The 17,394-nt window shown below is 43.8% G+C and overlaps 1 protein-coding gene across 1 annotated transcript; it reads right to left on the bottom strand.

Moving 5' to 3' along the window:
- Window positions 1-1,487: 1,487 nt before the first annotated feature.
- Window positions 1,488-17,073, bottom strand: mrps34 (mitochondrial ribosomal protein S34). The gene is made up of 3 exons (XM_043711116.1): window positions 16,685-17,073; window positions 3,057-3,099; window positions 1,488-1,877 (listed from the first exon to the last, which is right to left on the bottom strand). The coding sequence occupies exons 1-3, from the start codon at window positions 17,000-17,002 to the stop codon at window positions 1,585-1,587; spliced, it is 654 nt and encodes a 217-aa protein (XP_043567051.1). The 5' UTR covers window positions 17,003-17,073; the 3' UTR covers window positions 1,488-1,584.
- Between the last annotated feature and the right edge of the window lie 321 nt (window positions 17,074-17,394).

Below are 17,394 nucleotides of genomic sequence, written 5' to 3'. Positions count from 1 at the left end.
GTTTGTTAATATTCTAGGGCAGGTTAATTTACAAAAGACACTTGATGTTTCAAAAAGCATTAAGATAGAGAGGTCCCCAGGACCTGGTGGGCTTGGTGAGATGAAGGGCACGTTTCTGTGCCATACTGTTCTTTGTGGGTATGGACTACAATTATTTTTGTCTATGGAAGTGAAGCATTAACTGTTCAAATTGTGCTTGACCATTCCTCAGAACCTCTCCCTAAGTTACCAGGAATATTCAGCAGAAGGAAACCATGCATGAATTCAAGCTTGTATTATCCTTGCCTACCAATGACCAATTTCACTGCAAGTTTTCAACTTGAACTCCACTCAAAGGCTGATTTTATGATGGAGGGAGGCTCTAGATTTTCAATATTATTTGGGAGGGAGCTGTGATACAGTTTTACGATGAGATACACGACTATAAATGTATAGCAATGATTGACAGACAAATGCTCAGTTCCACTTCAAGATATGTGATGCCCAGTGAATAAAGTGGCCTCCCGTTAGAAATTCAGAATAGAGCTACAGCGCCACCTAGTGCCAGCTACAGCTCCACCTAAAGTTTCATGTAATACACATGGAAATAAAACAAATCAATATTTCTGAATCTATTTTTCAACTACTTCTTACAGGATAACCCCATTAATAGTTGTAATTAAGCAGTAGGCACAGTGCAGGATAATCATGGAGTAGAAAGTAACCGACTCAAGTATGACGTGAAACGTACAAGTGCTGTGTTCATACACAATTTCAAGCCGACACCATTAGTTACCAGTTCTCTCAAAGTACCAGAATGGAGATGGTCTTTAACTTTCTACAACTCTCCTCTTGAGCTGCCAACGTAACATCAGGGGAAATCAGCAGGGAAAAAGTAAAAAGTGTGCTGATTCTTAATTCCCCAATTAAGATTAGATTCAATTCCCTACAGTGTGGAAACAGGCCCGGAATGGAAGAATGGATAAAGTGTTGGCTCAGTAACAAAGTAAAGGTAATTTAGAATTTGGATACTGCGGGGAAGAGATTTGCTGATGAAAGTTTTGGCCTTTTCCAGACACACACGAAGTAAAGGGTAGTGATAAGTTGATGGTTTTAGATAGGTGTGGTTTGCAGTGGGATTTCTCAAAGGTTCATTTTGAATCCATTACTCTTTGTAACTTATTCTAGACTTGTTAACAGCACAGAATTGTAAAGTTTACTGATGATATCGAACTTGGAAAAGATAACGATCACAATGAGGATAGTTATTGGCTTCAGGATGACTAGACAAATGGGAAACAAGCATGGAAGGGTGGAGGGCAAAGGAAAGAAGTGTGAAATATTAGCCCTGGGTTTTTTTTTGTTTCTTTGCTTCGCTGGGGAGAGCACTTGGTAATGCAGTAGAGGAACAGGGGATGGGGCAAGCTCTAGCCAAAGGTATGTGAGCAGTCGTGCTGAACCAGCTGGTTCTTTTCCTGCCTGTCAACATGCATGTGTTTAAAGCTGAATACAAAAACAAATGATTTTATTATACATAACCAACAAGACAAATTGCTGGAATCAATAGCACTCAGTTTGTCAGTAGCTAGGAATAATCTAGGTTCTTTACACTGGTGTTCCCTCTGCTTCTTTCTTCAAATCCAGATTTTTAAAGTAGTCCTTTGGAAAGTGGCGATTTCTTTCTAGATCAACCATAGGTTCCTCTTCAATAGATTTGCCAGTTTTCTCTCTCCGAGCCAGTATCATGGCACGAAGCAGAGGAGGATAAGGGACATAGCGAATACTTGTTTCGGGAACAGGCGTGAAGCTCTTGAAAGCTGCTTCTTCGTGTTTTGGAACCAGGCGCCAATCATGGTACATGACTTTATCAATTTCTTTCACTGTATCTTCAGTTTTCCCTATTTGCAAGAGAAAACAAAAATTTTGAAAATATAAATCTTAGAGGTTCAGTAAACAGAAATGTCTGTTTGAGGCATGTGCACTATTACTAACAGTACAATAGCAGCATCTGGGTCTTCCTTTTCTTGGTTTTCCTGAATCGTTTTTGGTCTGTCCATCAAACCACTTCCACTCAAGCTTACAATATTGTTATCAGGATTAAAACGGTGCTTCAACCAGAATAGCAGGAGGCTTGTTACCAAGATGGAAGGTCTGAGTTGCGGAGAGGCTTGGACTTTTTTTTCCCCCTGGAGAACAGCTGGCTGTGGGGTGACCTTATAGAGGTTTATACAATCATGAGGGACTAGACAAGACTTCCTACAGTGTGGAAACAGGCCCTTCGGCCCAACAAGTCCACACCGACCCTCTGAAGAGTAACCCACCCAGATCCATCTCCCTCTGACTAATGCACCTAACACTATGGGCAATTTAGCACGGCCAATTCACCTGACCTGCACATCTTTGGAGTGTGGGAGGAAACCGGAGCACCCGGAGGAAACCCATACAGACACGGGGAGAATGTGCAAACTCCTCACAGATAGTCGCCCAAGGCTGGAATCGAACCTGGGATCCTGGTGCTGTAAGGCAGCACTGAGCCACCGTACCGCCCAAAGATTTAGATAAGGTGAATAGCCAAGGTCTTTTCCCCAGGGTATGAGTGTCCAAAACTAAAGGGTATAAGTTTAAGGTGAGAGGGGAAAGATTTAAAAAGTGAGGAGCATGATATGTATGTGGAACAAGCTGCCAGAGGAAGTAGTTGAGGCAGGTACAATTGTGACACATAAAAAATATTTGGACAGTTACAATGGATAGGAAAGTTTAGAGGGATATGGGCCAAACGCAGGAAAATAAGATAGTTCAGTTCAGGAAAGCTGGTTGGCATGGATGAGTTGGGCTGAAAACTCTATAGCTAACTCGAGGTGAATACGCCCAAATAATTTCCATTCCAGAGATTGTTAACATCCTCGCAAGGCCTCCTTCCCTTTCTCCATGTGGCCTCCCTCTCTTTTAAGATGTGCCCTCAGCAGATTTGCCTTTCTTCCTCAGCCCCCTCATTTAACACTAACAAGACAAATCCAAGTCCATCACTGTTCTACCATAGTTTTCTGATCAACTAGCCATGAAAGCTGAAGGTTTACCTTTGAATGTTAGCATTCCCCATGCTTTTCCATGGTCCATATCCTGAAAAGAGAAACAGCTTCAGTTTCGTTCCAGCAACTTTCATCCTTTATTGTCATAAAGTTTGGATGGTTATTGAAGATGGTGCAAGGGACAACTAAAATTTCAAAAACAGAAAATTATACTAATGACAAACTAGAAGTAAAGATTTGACAGGATGCAAAGTGTGGTATAATTATGCACCTTTTAGCATACTTTCCACGTTCAATATTTTTCCACACAAGAACAAGGAGTAAGAGTTAGCCATTCAAGAACTCATGGTTGTCCTAAGTGCAGCCTCAATTCCTGTCTACCCCTCATCACGCTTGCATGTACTATCACCATTATCTTATCCATTGGCAGGGAGCTGTTGGCTGTTGGTGAGCTGCCTTCTTGAACCACTGCAGACTTTGAACCACATTTGCTGTAGGTAGACCCACAACGCTGTTAAGGAGGGAATTCCAGGATGTTGACGCAGTGACACTGCAGGAACGCAGATATATTTCCAAATTAGGAGGCATCCCCATTAATTTGTTGTCCATGTCTTTTTAGATAGCAATGGTCCTGATCTGGCAGATGCCTGTTTCAGGAGGTTTGAAGAATTTCTGCAGTGCATCTTATAAATGGGACATTTAATGTATTCAAGGGTGATTAGCAGCACTCAGTCAGTCAGTCAGTCTCCACTACTCTTTGTGGCAAAGAATGCCAAAGATCAAAGATCCTACAAGACAGGAAATTTTCCCTTACCCCTGTATAAGGCAAAGTGGATTCAAGAGTCTGGCTGGTCTGTTTCTGTACCAGTTAAAAATTACATTATATAATTGAAGCTATATCATTCTTTGTAATTTTTGGCAAGTCTTGAGGAAGATTGTGAATGGTCTTAATCTGCACAATGCCTGACCCCCAATGCTTCTTACATGTCACATTAACAATTAAGAGTATTAGGTAAGAATTTTCAAAAGTTGATTGAGGATGTATGTTCACAGGTAAAGGGACAACTGGAAAATGGAAGTATTCAGAAATGAGATGAGAGTCCAGAGATAGTATGTTCTTGTCACGGTGATGGATAAAATTGGTAGGGAATGCTGGATGAGTAGAGAAATTGAAGTTTTTGTCAAAAAAGGGAAGGAAGCATACAGCAGGGATCGAGTGAATCCCTCAAAAGGGTATAAAGGCAGTAGGAGTAAAAATTTAGAGTGATATCAGGAGCGCAAAACGGGAATATGAAATATCTTTAGCAAACAGGATTAATGAGAGTCCAAAGGGATTTGACAAATACATTAAGGACAAAAGGGCAACTAGGGGTCAATAGGGCCCTCAAAGATCAGCAAGGCTACCTATATTCGGAACCGCAGGAAATGGATGAGATACTAAAAGAGTAATTTCCATCAGTGCTTACTGTGGAGGAGGACATGGAAGATATAGAACGTGGGGAAATAATTAGAGAAATCTTGAAAATGTCCATATTATAGAGATGGTGATGCTGGACGTCTTAAAACACAAAGGTGGAAAAAAAAACTCCAGGACCTGATCAGGTGTAACCTAGAATTCTGTGGGAAGCAAGGGGAAGAGATTGTATCATCGATAGTCACAGGTGAGGTGCCAGAAGACTGGAGGTTGGCTAATGTGGTGCCATTGTTTAAATAAGGTGGTAAGGAAAAGCCAGGGAACTATAGACCGGTGAGCATGACACCGGTGGTGAGCAAGTTGTTGGAAGAAATCCTGAGGGTCAGGATGAACAGGTATTTGGAAAGGCAAGGACTGATTAGGGATAGGCAACATGGCTTCCTGCATGGGAAATTGTGTCTCACTAACTTGAGTTTTTTGAAGTAACAAAGAGGATCGATGAGGGCAAAGCAATTAATGTGATCTCTATGAACTTCAAGATATGCAGGTGCTGGTGTTGGACTCGGGTAGCCAAAGTTAAAAAACAATCACACAACACCAGGTTATAGTCTAACAGATCTATTGGAAGTACAAGCTTTCAGTGTGTTGCACAAGCCACCTGACGAAGAAGCAGCGCTTTGAAAGCTTGCATTTCCAAATAAACCTGTTGGGACTATAACCTGCTGTTGTGCGATTTTTAACTATACGGACTTCAGTATGGCGATCAACTTGGTTCCTCATGGTAGACTGATTAGCAATGTTAGATCACAGGGAAAACTAGCTATTTGGATGCAGAACAGACTTGAAGGTAGAAGACAGGGGGTGGTGGTGGAGGGCTGCTTTTCAGACTAGAGGCCTATAACCAGTGGAGTGCCACAAGCATCGGTGGTAGGTCCGCTGCTTTTCTTCATTTATGTAAATGATTTGGATATAAACATAGGAGATGTAGTTAGTAAGTTTGCAGATGACACCAAAATTGGAGGTGTAGTGGACAGCGAAGGTTACCTCAGAGTACAACGGGATCTCGAATAGATGGGCCAATGGACTGAGGAATGGCAGATGAAGTTTAATTTAGACAAATACAAAGTGCTGCATTTTGGAAAGGCAAATCAGAGCAGAACTTATACACTTAAAGGTAAGGTCCTCGGGAGTGTTGCTGAATAAATACACCTTGGAGTGCAGATTCATAGTTCCTTGAAAGTGGAGTTGAAGGTAGCTAGGATAGTGAAGGTGGTGTTTGGTATGCTTTTCTTCATTGATCAGAGCATCGAGTATAGGAGTTCAGAGGTCATGTTGCGGCTGTACAGGGCATGCGTCCGACCACTTTGGGAGTACTGTGTGCAATTCTGGTTTCCCTCCTATACGAAAGATGTTGTGAAATTTGAAAGGGTGGGGAAAAGATTCACAAGGATGTTTTCAGGGTTGGAGGGTTTGAGATATAGGGAGAAGCTGATTTAGAGTCATAGAGATGTACAGAATGGAAACAGACCCTTCGGTCCAACCCATCCATGCCAACCAGATATCTCAACCCAATCTAGTCCCACCTGCCAGCACCTGGCCCATATCCCTCCAAACCCTTCCTATTCATATACCCATCCAAATGCCTCTTAAATGTTGCAATTGTACCAGTCTCCACCACATCCTCTGGCAGCTCATTCCATACACGTACCACTGTCTGCATGTAAACGTTGCCCCTTAGGTCTCTGTTATATCTTTCCCCTCTCACCCCTAAACCTATGCCCTCTAGTTCTGGACTTCCCGACCCCAGGGAAAAGACTTTGCCTATTTATCCTATCCATGCTCCTCATAATTTTGTAAACCTCTATAAGGTCACCCCTCAGCCTCCGACGCTCCAGGGAAAACAGCCCCAGCCTGTTCAGCCTCTTCCTATGGCTCAAATCCTCCAACCCTGGCAACATCCTTGTAAATCTTTTCTGAACCCTTTCAAGTTTCACAACATCTTTCCGATAGGAAGGAGACCAGAATTGCACGCAATATTCCAACAGTAGCCTAACCAATGTCCTTGTACAGCTGCAACATGACCTCCCCACTCCTGTACTCAATACTCTGACCAATAAAGGAAAGCATACCAAACGCCGCCTTCACTATCCTATCTACCTGCGACTCTACTTTCAAGGAGCTATGAACCTGCACTCCAAGGACTCTTTGTTCAGCATCACTCCCTGGGTCCTTAACATTAAGTGTATAAGTGCTGCTAAGATTTGCTTTCCCAAAATGCAGCACCTTGCATTTATCTGAATTAAACTCCATCTGCCACTTCTCAGCCCATTGGCCCATCTGGTCCAGATCCTGTTGTCATCTGAGGTAACCCTCTTCGCTGTCCACTACACCTCCATGAAGTGTTGGAGGCTGAGGGATGACCTTATACAGGTTTATAAATTCATGAGGGGCATGGATAGGATAAATAAACAGGGTCTTTTCTGGAGGGTGGGGGAGTCCAAAACTAGAAGGCGTAGGTTTAAGGTGAGAGAGAAACGATATAAAAGGGACATAAAGAGGCAACCTTTTCATGCAGAGGGTGATGTGTGTATGGAATAAGCTGCCAGAGGAAGTGATGAAGTTGGGTACAATTTCAACATTTAAAAAGGCATCTGGATGGCTATATGAATAGGAAGGGTTTAGAGGGTTATGGGCCAAATGCTGGCAAATGGGACTAGACATATATAGGATATCTGGTCAGCATGGATGTGTTGTACCAAAGGTTCTGTTGCCGTGCTGTACATCCTATGACTCTAATTACAATTTGCAATTCAGTTTTTAGCAACTGCCTCAAATCACAAACCCAATTAATGCTCAACTAAAACTCACTGACCTTAACACTAACTCAATTTCTCTTTCCTGATCTGCTGAGTAAGAACATCAACAGTAAAATTCCTCTAGTGCACAATAATATTCTTTGGTTAGTCTTTCCAAATAGGATTATTTCAAATAAGAGCATCAGGATTAGATTGCTCTCCCAAAGCATTTTTAATGCCAGAGTTTGGTTTGTACATATAAGCTGTTTTACATTCACTTCAGAGAAGCAAATCCTTCAGGGACAGCACAGAATCCAAAACAATGTGGATCACTGGCAGCAGTAGAACTGGTGCATAGATTCAGTCTCTGCAGAGTATTACTGCAGAAAATACTCAGTGAACATTCCACTATACTATACCTTTAAACTATAACATCTCCAACTATGATGCATGAAGGCAACAGATTTCTTTCCACTGAGAATGGTGACAATAAGCTTAATGTTTTGGCAATTTTACATTCAGTAGACATCTTGCAAAATAAGTAGTATCTGCAAAATAACCTTTTAAAGTGATGATTCGGACTATAACCTGGTGTACGATTTTTAACTTTTAAAGTGAAGCTATGTACTTTTAATAAACAAAATGATTCAATATATGCAGGATTCCTCAGCACAGGAATATTTTAAAACCATCTTAGAGAAAGGCCCTGTACAAGTAGCAGATGAAGTGGGGAGACTGTTGTCCCAGAGACAGAATGACTGACCACGCAGGATCAGGAAATCAAGATTCTGGATTAGTGGTGCTGGGAGAGCACAGCAGTTCAGGCAGCATCCAAGGAACAGTAAAATCGACGTTTCAGTCAAAAGCCCTTCATCAGGAATACAGGCAGAGAGCCTGAAGTGTGGAGAGATAAGCTAGAGGAGGGTGGGGGTGGGGAGAAAGTAGCATAGAGTACAATAGGTGAGTGGGGGAGGAGATGAAGGTGATAGGTCAGGGAGGAGAGGGTAGAGTGGATAGGTGGAAAAGAAGATAGGCAGGTAGGACAGGTCATGGGGACAGTGCTGAGCTGGAAGTTTGGAACTGGGGTGAGGGGGAAATGAGGAAACTGGTGAAGTCCACATCGATGCCCAGGGGTTGAAGTGTTCCGAGGCGGAAGATGAAGCGTTCTTCCTCCAGGCGTCTGGTGGTGAGGGAGCGGCGCCGAAGGAGGCCCAGGACCTCCATGTCCTCAGCAGAGTGGGAGGGGGAGTTGAAATGTTGGGCCACAGGGCGGTGTGGTTGATTGGTGCGGGTGTCCCGGAGATGTTCCATAAAGCGGTCTGCTAGGAGGCATCCAGTCTCCCCAATGTAGAGGAGACCGCATCAGGAGCAACGGATACAATAAATAATATTAGTGGATGTGCAGGTAAAACTTTGATGGATGTGGAAGGCTCCTTTAGGGCCTTGGATGGAGGAGGTGTGGGCGCAGGTTTTGCAGTTCCTGCAGTGACAGGGGAAGATGCCAGGATGGGAGGGTGGGTTGTAAGGGGGGAATACGGGATGGCATTTTTGCAAGAGGTTCCTCCGCCTCTGCCGTATCTGCTCCCAGGAGGACGAGTTCCACCACAGAACACACCAGACGGCCTCCTTCTTTAGAGGCCGCAATTTGCCTTCCCACGTGGTTAAAGATGCCCTCCAACGCATCTCGTCCACATCCCGCACCTCCGCCCTCAGACCACACCCCTCCAACCGTAACAAGGACTGAACGCCCCTGGTGCTCACCTTCACCCTACCAACCTTCGCATAAACCAAATCATCCGACGACTTTCCGCCCCCTCCAAACGGACCCCACCACAGGGATATATTTCCCTCCCCACCCCTTTCCGCCTTCCGCAAAGACCGTTCCCTCCGTGACTCCCTGATCAGGTCCACGCCCCCCTACAACCCACCCTCCCATCCTGGCACCTTCCCCTGCCACTACAGCAATTGCAAAACCTGCGCCCACACCTCCTCCCTCACCTCTATCCAAGGCCCTAAAGGAGCCTTCCACATCCATCAAAGTTTTACCTGCACATCCACCAATATCATTTATTGTATCTGTTGCTCCCAAAGTGGTCTCCTCTACATTGGGGAGACTGGAGCGCTTTAGGGAACATCTCTGGGACACCCACACCAATCAACCATACCGCCCTGTGGCCCAACATTTCAACTCCCCCTCCCACTCTGCCGAGGACATGGAGGTCCTGGGCCTCCTTCACCGCCGCTCCCTCACCACCAGACGCATGGAAGAAGAACGCCTCATCTTCCGCCTCGGAACCACTCACCTATTTTACTCTATGCTACTTTCTCCCCACCCCCACCCTCCTCTAGCTTATCTCTCCACTCTTCGGGCTCTCTGCCTGTCTTCCTGATGAAGGGCTTTTGCCCGAAACGTCGATTTTACTGTTCCACGGATGCTGCCTGAACTGCTGAGCTCTTCCAGCACCACTAATCCAGAATCTGGTTTCCAGCATCTGCAGACATTGTTTTTATCTCAGTAAATCTAGACCCCAGATCAACCACTCTTACTCTGCAAGCTAACAATATAAAGCAACAATGTGGAACATCTCATAAGAAAACAATGACGACACAATTTTCTGAAGATTAACCTCTGCTTTCCAATCCAACTCGCAGGCTTAAATCACACATTTGCCCAATTCCTGTTTCTTTTTTTACCCCAAATGCACTACTAATGCATAATACAGTACAGCAAACATATTAACTTGCATCTATGGGACCAAAAGCGTGCCAGTTGATCAAATATTAAGGTTGATCAAGACATCCGCATAATGTAAAACACACATAAGTAATAGAAACATAATGCAGGAGGGCATATGCACTGTTATGCTTTATTTACAGCAAAAACTACAAATATAATGTGACTCTGCCTTAAATAAAATTTACCGACAGAGCCTTCTCACTCACACCCTCAACTGAATACTCAGACATTGCAGAAATCAGAATCATACAGTAAACTTCTGGTTTTACCAGTTTATTGGGACTGCCAATTAAAACAAGTTTGCTGTACATCACTGAAAGGCACACTTTAGAAGGGCATCTTGGACAAAGTTACTCTGAACCAGTTTTAGTTTTGCAGTGATTGACAAGATATAGAAACATTGATAGGAGCAGAGTAGGCCATTCGACCCTACTCCACCATTCATTATAATCATGGCTGATCATTGAGCTCAGTACCCTAATCTCACCCTCCTCTATCTCCCTTGATCTCTTTAGCCATAAGAGTTACGTCTACCTCCTTCGTAAAAACAGTGCTTTGGCCTCAACCACGTTCTGTGGTTACAAATTCCACAGGCTCCCCAATCTCTGGGTGAGGAAATTTATCTTCATCTTAGTCCTAAAAGATTTATCCTTCATCTTTAAACAATGAAGTCTGGTTGTAGACCCGACACTATCAGAAACGTCCTTCCTGCACATAATCTGTCTTGCCCTGTTAGAATATCATAGGTTTCTTTGAAAAACCCCTCATTCTTCGAAACTCCAGTGAATATAATCCTAACCAACTCAATCTCTCCTCATATGTCAGTCCTGCCACCCTAAGGATAAAGTTGGTAAACCGTCACTGCGCTCCCTCTGTAGCAATATCCTTCCTAAAAGATACGGAGACCAAACTGCGCACAATATTTCAGCCCACTAACTCAGTCTGTCCAAATTACAACATCTCTGCATCCACCTCACAGCTCATTTTTATTCCCAATTTTCTGACATCTCCAAATTGAGAGATATTATGTTTAGTCCCCTTATCTAAATTATTAACATAAATGGTGAATAGCTGGTTCTAGTCTCAATCCCTGCGTCTCCCACGTGTCACTGACTGCCATTCAGAAAAAGTCATTTATTCCTACAGGTTGTTTCCTATCTATTCATCTGATACACTTAAAATTTACACACTGATCTCTTGTGGAATTTTGCCAAAGCCTTCCAAAAGTCCAAGTAATCCACATCCACTGGGTTCCCCCAGTCAACTCTCCTAGTTACATCCTTAATGGAGTCTGATAGATTTGTTAAATTATGTCTGATTCCCCACTGTTTTCTAAATGCTCTGTAATAAAATCCTTGATAACTGACTTTAGCATCTTCCACGCTACCAGCTGGTCTATAAGTCACTGTTTTCTTTCTACCTTCCCTGTTTAAATAATTGGGTTACATTCGCTACCCTCCAATCTGTATGAACGGTTCCAGAGTTGAAAGAATCTTGGAAGATGACCACCAATACATCTACTACTTCTAGGGCCACTTCCTTAAATATTAGATTATTAGGATCTGGGCATTCATCAGTCTATAATTCAATCAATTTCTCCAACATCATATCTCTACTAATACAGATTTGCTTCATAGAATCCCTACAGTGTGGAAGCAGGCCATTCAACCCATTTAGTCCACACTGACCCCCCCCAAAGAGCATCCCACCCTGAGCAAACCGCTATCCTACACTGGAATAGGCGCAGCGCTTCAAAGGTTAGTGCTTCCAAATAAACCTGTTGGACTATAACCTGGTATTGTGAGATTTTTAACTTTGTACACCCCAGCCCAACACCAGCACCGCCAAATCCTGTAACTCTGCATTTCCCATGGCTAACCAACCTAGCCTGCACATTACTGGTCACAATGGTCAATTTAATTCGGCCATTCCCCCTAACTTGCATATCCTTGAGACAATGGGCGGAAACGCTCAGTGACAGGGAGAACACACACACTCCTGAGGGTGGAATTGAACCCGGGTCCCTGGCACTGTGATGCAGCAGTGTTAATCCCAATTCCTCCCTCTCAGTGAACCATGCTCCCTAACATTTCTGGTCCTCCTTTGTGTAGACAGAAGTACGAATTTAGTTTGTCAGCCATTTCTTTGATTCCCATTATAAATACCCCTGTTTCTGACTGTGAGGGAACATCTTTACATATCTAAAGAAACTTTTATAGCTTGTTCTTATGTTTCCCGGAAGCTTACTATTAAATTCTATTTTCCCTGTCTCGATCAATCTCTTGGTTCTCCTTTGTTGTCTTCTAAACTTTTCCCAATCCTGCTTTTTCTTGTATGCTTTTTTTTTGCATCTAGTACTCTCTCTAGCATCCACAAGTCATGGTTGAGCCACTTTTAGTCAATTTTTCACATCACATTTGCGTGAATGTTCTTCACAAGGTTAAGGGGTATAGCAATTGTGCAACATTAAATGGGATAAGCCGAGACAGGTTTGTTCCTTCATCTTAGGGAAGGTGTGCACTTATTTTGCACCCACAGCAACATTTCTTTTTACAAATCATCTGTTTTAATAACATACAGGGATATATAGACCACTGTAGCAAAACTAATCAATATTTTAAAGGCTGCATGTACATCCCACTTAACATGCTCTGGAGTGGCTTGAGTTGGTGTACAGCAAAATAGGTATTTCTTCCTTAATGTTGCTTTTATATAGCAAGTTAAAGCTCGATGCCACAAAGGTGCAGTTAATTCAGCCACAGTAGCTTCAGGACTGGTCGTGATCTTTAACCATGTTTTGATCACCTGCCTTAGCTGTCTGATTGTGCTCCTTCAAAGTGCCTAGTGATAATCTATTGTATCAATGGTGCTATACAAATGCCAGCTGTTGTCATTCTCAGTTCTGCACATTCCAACCTCCTCCACGTTTGCACAATTGTTTGGAAGTGTTCACAATTGGTATATAAATACTACAGATTTAATTGAGAAATAGCCACAGAGCTCTTGCCAACCCCGCAAGCAATGATTGTGACATTTTAATTGAATGGGAAAGCAAACTTCCTAAAATAGAAACACCCAGTCACATCAAAAGCACGTGCTAAAATTTAGGACTGTCACCAGGATTTCTAAATTAAAACTTGTTAACAGAAATTCCCACCCACTTCTGTGGGTGAAATAATTACGCCAACGTGCATTTATATAGCACCTTTAATGTGCAAAACATTCGGGTGTTTCACTATCAACCAAAAAATGACACCAAGCCAAAGGAGGTGATTTTACGACGGGCATCCAGAAGCTTGATCAAAGAGGTAGGATTTGTGGAGGGGTTAATGGAGGTATACAGAGGTCGAGGCATTTAAGGAGTGAGATCCAGAGCCTTAGCCTCAGATAGATGGAGTCACAGCTGCCAACAGTTCAAAGACTGAGTGAAACAACAAACAGGGAAGGAGCACAAGACTCCTGGAGGTTTATATAGTTATGAAAATTCACAGATATAGAGGGACAAAGCCACATTGGAAGTGAGACTGAGAAAGGTATATATGGACTGAAAGACAATGTAACTGAGTAGGGAACGTGTTGGTGTGAAGGTTTTGGAATAGAAGGATTTTGGAGTAAGCTCAAGTTACATCAAGTTAAAGAAACAGGTAAGCTCGGAAAGTTAAAGGTAAGGATGATACTTTCAGCAATGGATACGGAAGAAGTAGAAGAGTGTGGTGTTGGAAAAGCACAGATGGTCAGGCAGCATCGGAGGAGTAGGAGAGTCAACAGCAGCATGTGCCTGAAACGTCGACTCTCCTCCTCCTTGGATGCTGCCTGACCATCTGGGCTTTTCCAGCACCACACTCTTCGACTCTGATCTCTAATATCTGCAGTTCTCACTTTCTCCATATGGTAGAAGGCGGCAATGTTCTGGAATGTGAATACTCTGATTGGAAAATATGAAATCAGAAAGCTCGGCTCCAGAAAAATAGGACACCAATATACTGAACAGCCCACCACAGGATCATTGCTTCCATAATATGACCAAAAGAGAATACAGATGTGAAACAGGAGGGTGACCGTGGGACAGCTGAATTGAAAAGATAGACAGCACAAGCGCCTCTGATTGTGACTGAATAGGCAAGAGTGAAACCAGGTAAAAGATATCCATTCAACTTGACAACAGAGAAGGATAGTGGTGAATATTGTCAAAGGTTGCAGAGATTTAGATGAATGAGAAGTCATAGATACTCAGGTGTCATTTGGACTTTGAATAGGCACTTCTATATACCAGAGCAGGAAGAAACCACACTGAATGTCCAGGCATGGTTGTATAGGAGACAAGCAGATGTAAGGACTTTGGAGAAGAAAGGGAGATTTGAAATGACATGGTCAGAAGGATCATAGGGAAAGGGGCTGAATAAGGGGGGAAAATGATGGTATGTTTAAGGCAAGGGGACATAGCCTGAGGAGAAGGCTGCATTGAGAATATGGCATCAGCAAAAGAAGTTAGATAGCCAGCAGTTTAATAAGAATATGGTCAAATGAAAGCTGGATTTCACAGAATAAGCAAAATGAGTGAGGAGGAGGCGGCATGCAAAGAGTTAGTGGAAGATACCGTTCTAGAACTAGGAAAAAGGGAAGGAAGCTGGAGTTGCACTTGAAAAGATGGGTTCAACATTAGTAATGGAGAGAAATTGTTGGTGATAATGGAGAGGATTTAAATGATTCGTAGTGGACAAAGGCTGAGATTTAGAATAAACAGAAAATACCAGAAACAGTCAACAGGTCTGGCAGCAAAACAAACAACAGACATGTCAAATTGCTCAGAAAAGTTTAGTATTTGTAGAATCATAATGGTATAACACAAAAATAGATCCTGCATTCTAACTCATCTGCACCAATCAGACATCCCAATCAGTTTAGAAGTCAAAGGAGTCATACAGATATACAGCATGGAAACAACCCTTCGGTCCAACTTGTCCATGCGACCACATGTCCTAAAGCAATCTAGTCCTATTTGCCAGTATGTGGTCCATTACCTTCTAAACTCCTTTTTTATTCATATACATCCAGATACCTTTTAAATGTTGTAATTGTGCCTAATCCCACTACTTCCTCTGGCAGCTTGTTCCATGTATGTACCACCTGCTGCTTGACAGAGCTACCACTCAGGTCCTCCTTAAATCTTTTCCTCCCTCCCCTTAAACCTATGTCCTCTAGTTTTGGACTCCCCTACAATAAGGAAAAAGACCATGGCTATTTCCCCAATCCATGCCTCTTGTGATTTTATAAATCTCCATAAGGTCACCCCTCAGCCTCCATCACTCCGGGAAAAAAAGTCCCAGCCTCTCCCACCATTTTTGATGACTGGTCAACTTCAACTGATTTCTATCTCCACAACCACCACCCCACCCCAGATCTGCCAAGAATTTACATTTTCTCGATCCACAGTATTTTCATAATTTTGCTATTTAAGATGAGGAAAATCACTTCAGAGGGTGGTGAAACTTTGAGGAGAAAGTGAGGTCTGCAGATGCTGGAGATCAAAGTTGAAACTTTATTGCTGGAACAGCACAGCAGGTCAGGCAGCATCCAAGAAGGGCCTGTGCCCGAAACGTCGAATCTCCTGTTCCCTGGATGCTGCCTGACCTGCTGTGCTGTTCCAGCAATAAAGTTTCAACTGGTGAAACTTTGCCATTCTAAAACCTTAAAAGGGCTGTAGAAGCTTAATCATTGAGCAGGTTTGAAATACAGAACCAAAAAATCCAAGAGATTTGGATATGTTTTGGGAAAGTGATACTGGAGTAAGATGATCAGCCATGACCTCACTGAATTGTGGTAGGGCTGAATGGCTGACCTCTGTCATGTTCTTAAAGGAATAGGAGTTCTCATATTGGGTGGCCAGTTTTGGCAGAGGAGAGAGAGGGAAGGGGCCTCATATCGAATCCAGCAAAAATATGGATACTGAACATACGAAATACAAACACTGGACCATTGGGCCCTTCAAGCCTGCTCTAGTATTCAAAAGATCACTTGCCTGATTCCACATTCCCACCTACTCCTAATAATGTACCAATTCCCTGTCAAACAAAAGTCTATTCATCTCCAAAAGAGAAGATGAATGACCATGTTGGGTTTTGAGCCCAAGGAGTAAAGGAGGGTTAATTAAATACAGAGCTTTGGTGATGCTCAGCAGATCTGGCAGTCTTTCACAGAGAGAGAAACAGTTAACATCCTGAGCGCACTTTATGAAGAAGTCATATCAGACATGAAACATTAAGCTTGCATGTCTACCTCTTTGTTAGACGCTGCCAAACCTGAATTTTTCAAGCACTTTGTTTGCATTTCACATCTCCAGTGCTTCCAGTATTTTGCATTTATTTCATTTGAATGTCTCCAACCTCCTCATGTTTGAGGTCAAGGTCCACCTGGGATTAGGCTTCAGTGACACCCTTTCTCTCTCCCTTCCCCTCCTCTCCCACCTCCCAGGATTGTCTTTATTTCCTGACCGCCATACCAGGGAGGCTCACCTTCCTACGTTGGGGGGGCTGCAGTCCTGACCACAGGGGAATACGCCGAGCTGGGTGTCATCTCCCACACTGGGGCAGGCAACCTTGGCCTGGCTATCAACTTCCCTTTGGGGGGGGGGGGGGGGGGGGGCGGGTCCCGCAGGGGGCGGGGCGAAGTTGTGGGAGGACACACTCTGACCTCGGCGTGAGGCGGGGGATTAAGGGTGTTATATTCTGACCTGGGCGGTGTAATCCACCTTGACCTTGCTGATGGTCCAGTAGCAGGGCTGGTCGTAGGCGATGAGCCAGGATTTCCTGGTGACCAGGCGGTCAATGCCGAACAGGGGCAGGCGGTTGAGGAGCTGGAAGAGGCGGCTCTCGGTGCGGATGTCGCGGTGAGCCAGTATCGGCAGCTTCTTCCCGCTGTACGGCCGTGTCATGGTCTGGTAGTCCACAGCGAAGCGCTCGCTGTCCCGGGGCCGATTCTTGCGGGCCCAATACTCCCGCACCTTGCGGGCCATCTCCGCGATGGGGCGGATCTTCTTCTTGCGGGCCATGATCCCCGCGTGCGGCCGACCGGAAATGTGCCACCGCCACACCAGTCCCCGTGCTTCCCTCAAACCCTTCCGCCACTCCACACCTCTCCGCGCCGCCACTTTGGTTCCGCCCCTCACAGCAGCTTCAGCTTCAGCTTCAGACAGAGACACATCTCTCCAAAACTTCATGTTCACATTTACCCCCCACCCCCAATGATAACATAGATAGTTTGAAAAAAAAAACCCAAAGTCTACTAAAACAAACACCCGAAAATGCTGGAAACATTCAGGTCAGTTCATATTGTGGAGAGAGAAAGTTGTGTTTTAAGAAGATCCAGGTGTTTCCTGTGGATCATTCAAAATAGATTTATTTTGGAAAGTGCTGTGTCATCAATAATTTAACTTAAACAGGA

This window comes from Chiloscyllium plagiosum, chromosome 21 (genome assembly GCF_004010195.1).
Source record: "Chiloscyllium plagiosum isolate BGI_BamShark_2017 chromosome 21, ASM401019v2, whole genome shotgun sequence".
In the NCBI taxonomy this organism is placed as follows: domain Eukaryota; kingdom Metazoa; phylum Chordata; class Chondrichthyes; order Orectolobiformes; family Hemiscylliidae; genus Chiloscyllium; species Chiloscyllium plagiosum.
Note: the sequence above shows the minus strand (reverse complement) of the source record. Positions and strands in the feature narration are given on the sequence as shown.

Coding starts and splice junctions, on each gene's coding strand:
- mrps34 (XM_043711116.1), bottom strand. CDS start 17,002: ATGGCCCGCAAGAAGAAGATCCGCCCCATCGCGGAGATGGCCCGCAAG. Junction 3,100..16,684: donor AGGTGGATTACACCGCCCAG/GTCAGAATATAA, acceptor TTCTCTTTTCAG/GATATGGACCATGGAAAAGC. Junction 1,878..3,056: donor GGGAATGCTAACATTCAAAG/GTAAACCTTCAG, acceptor TCTTGCAAATAG/GGAAAACTGAAGATACAGTG.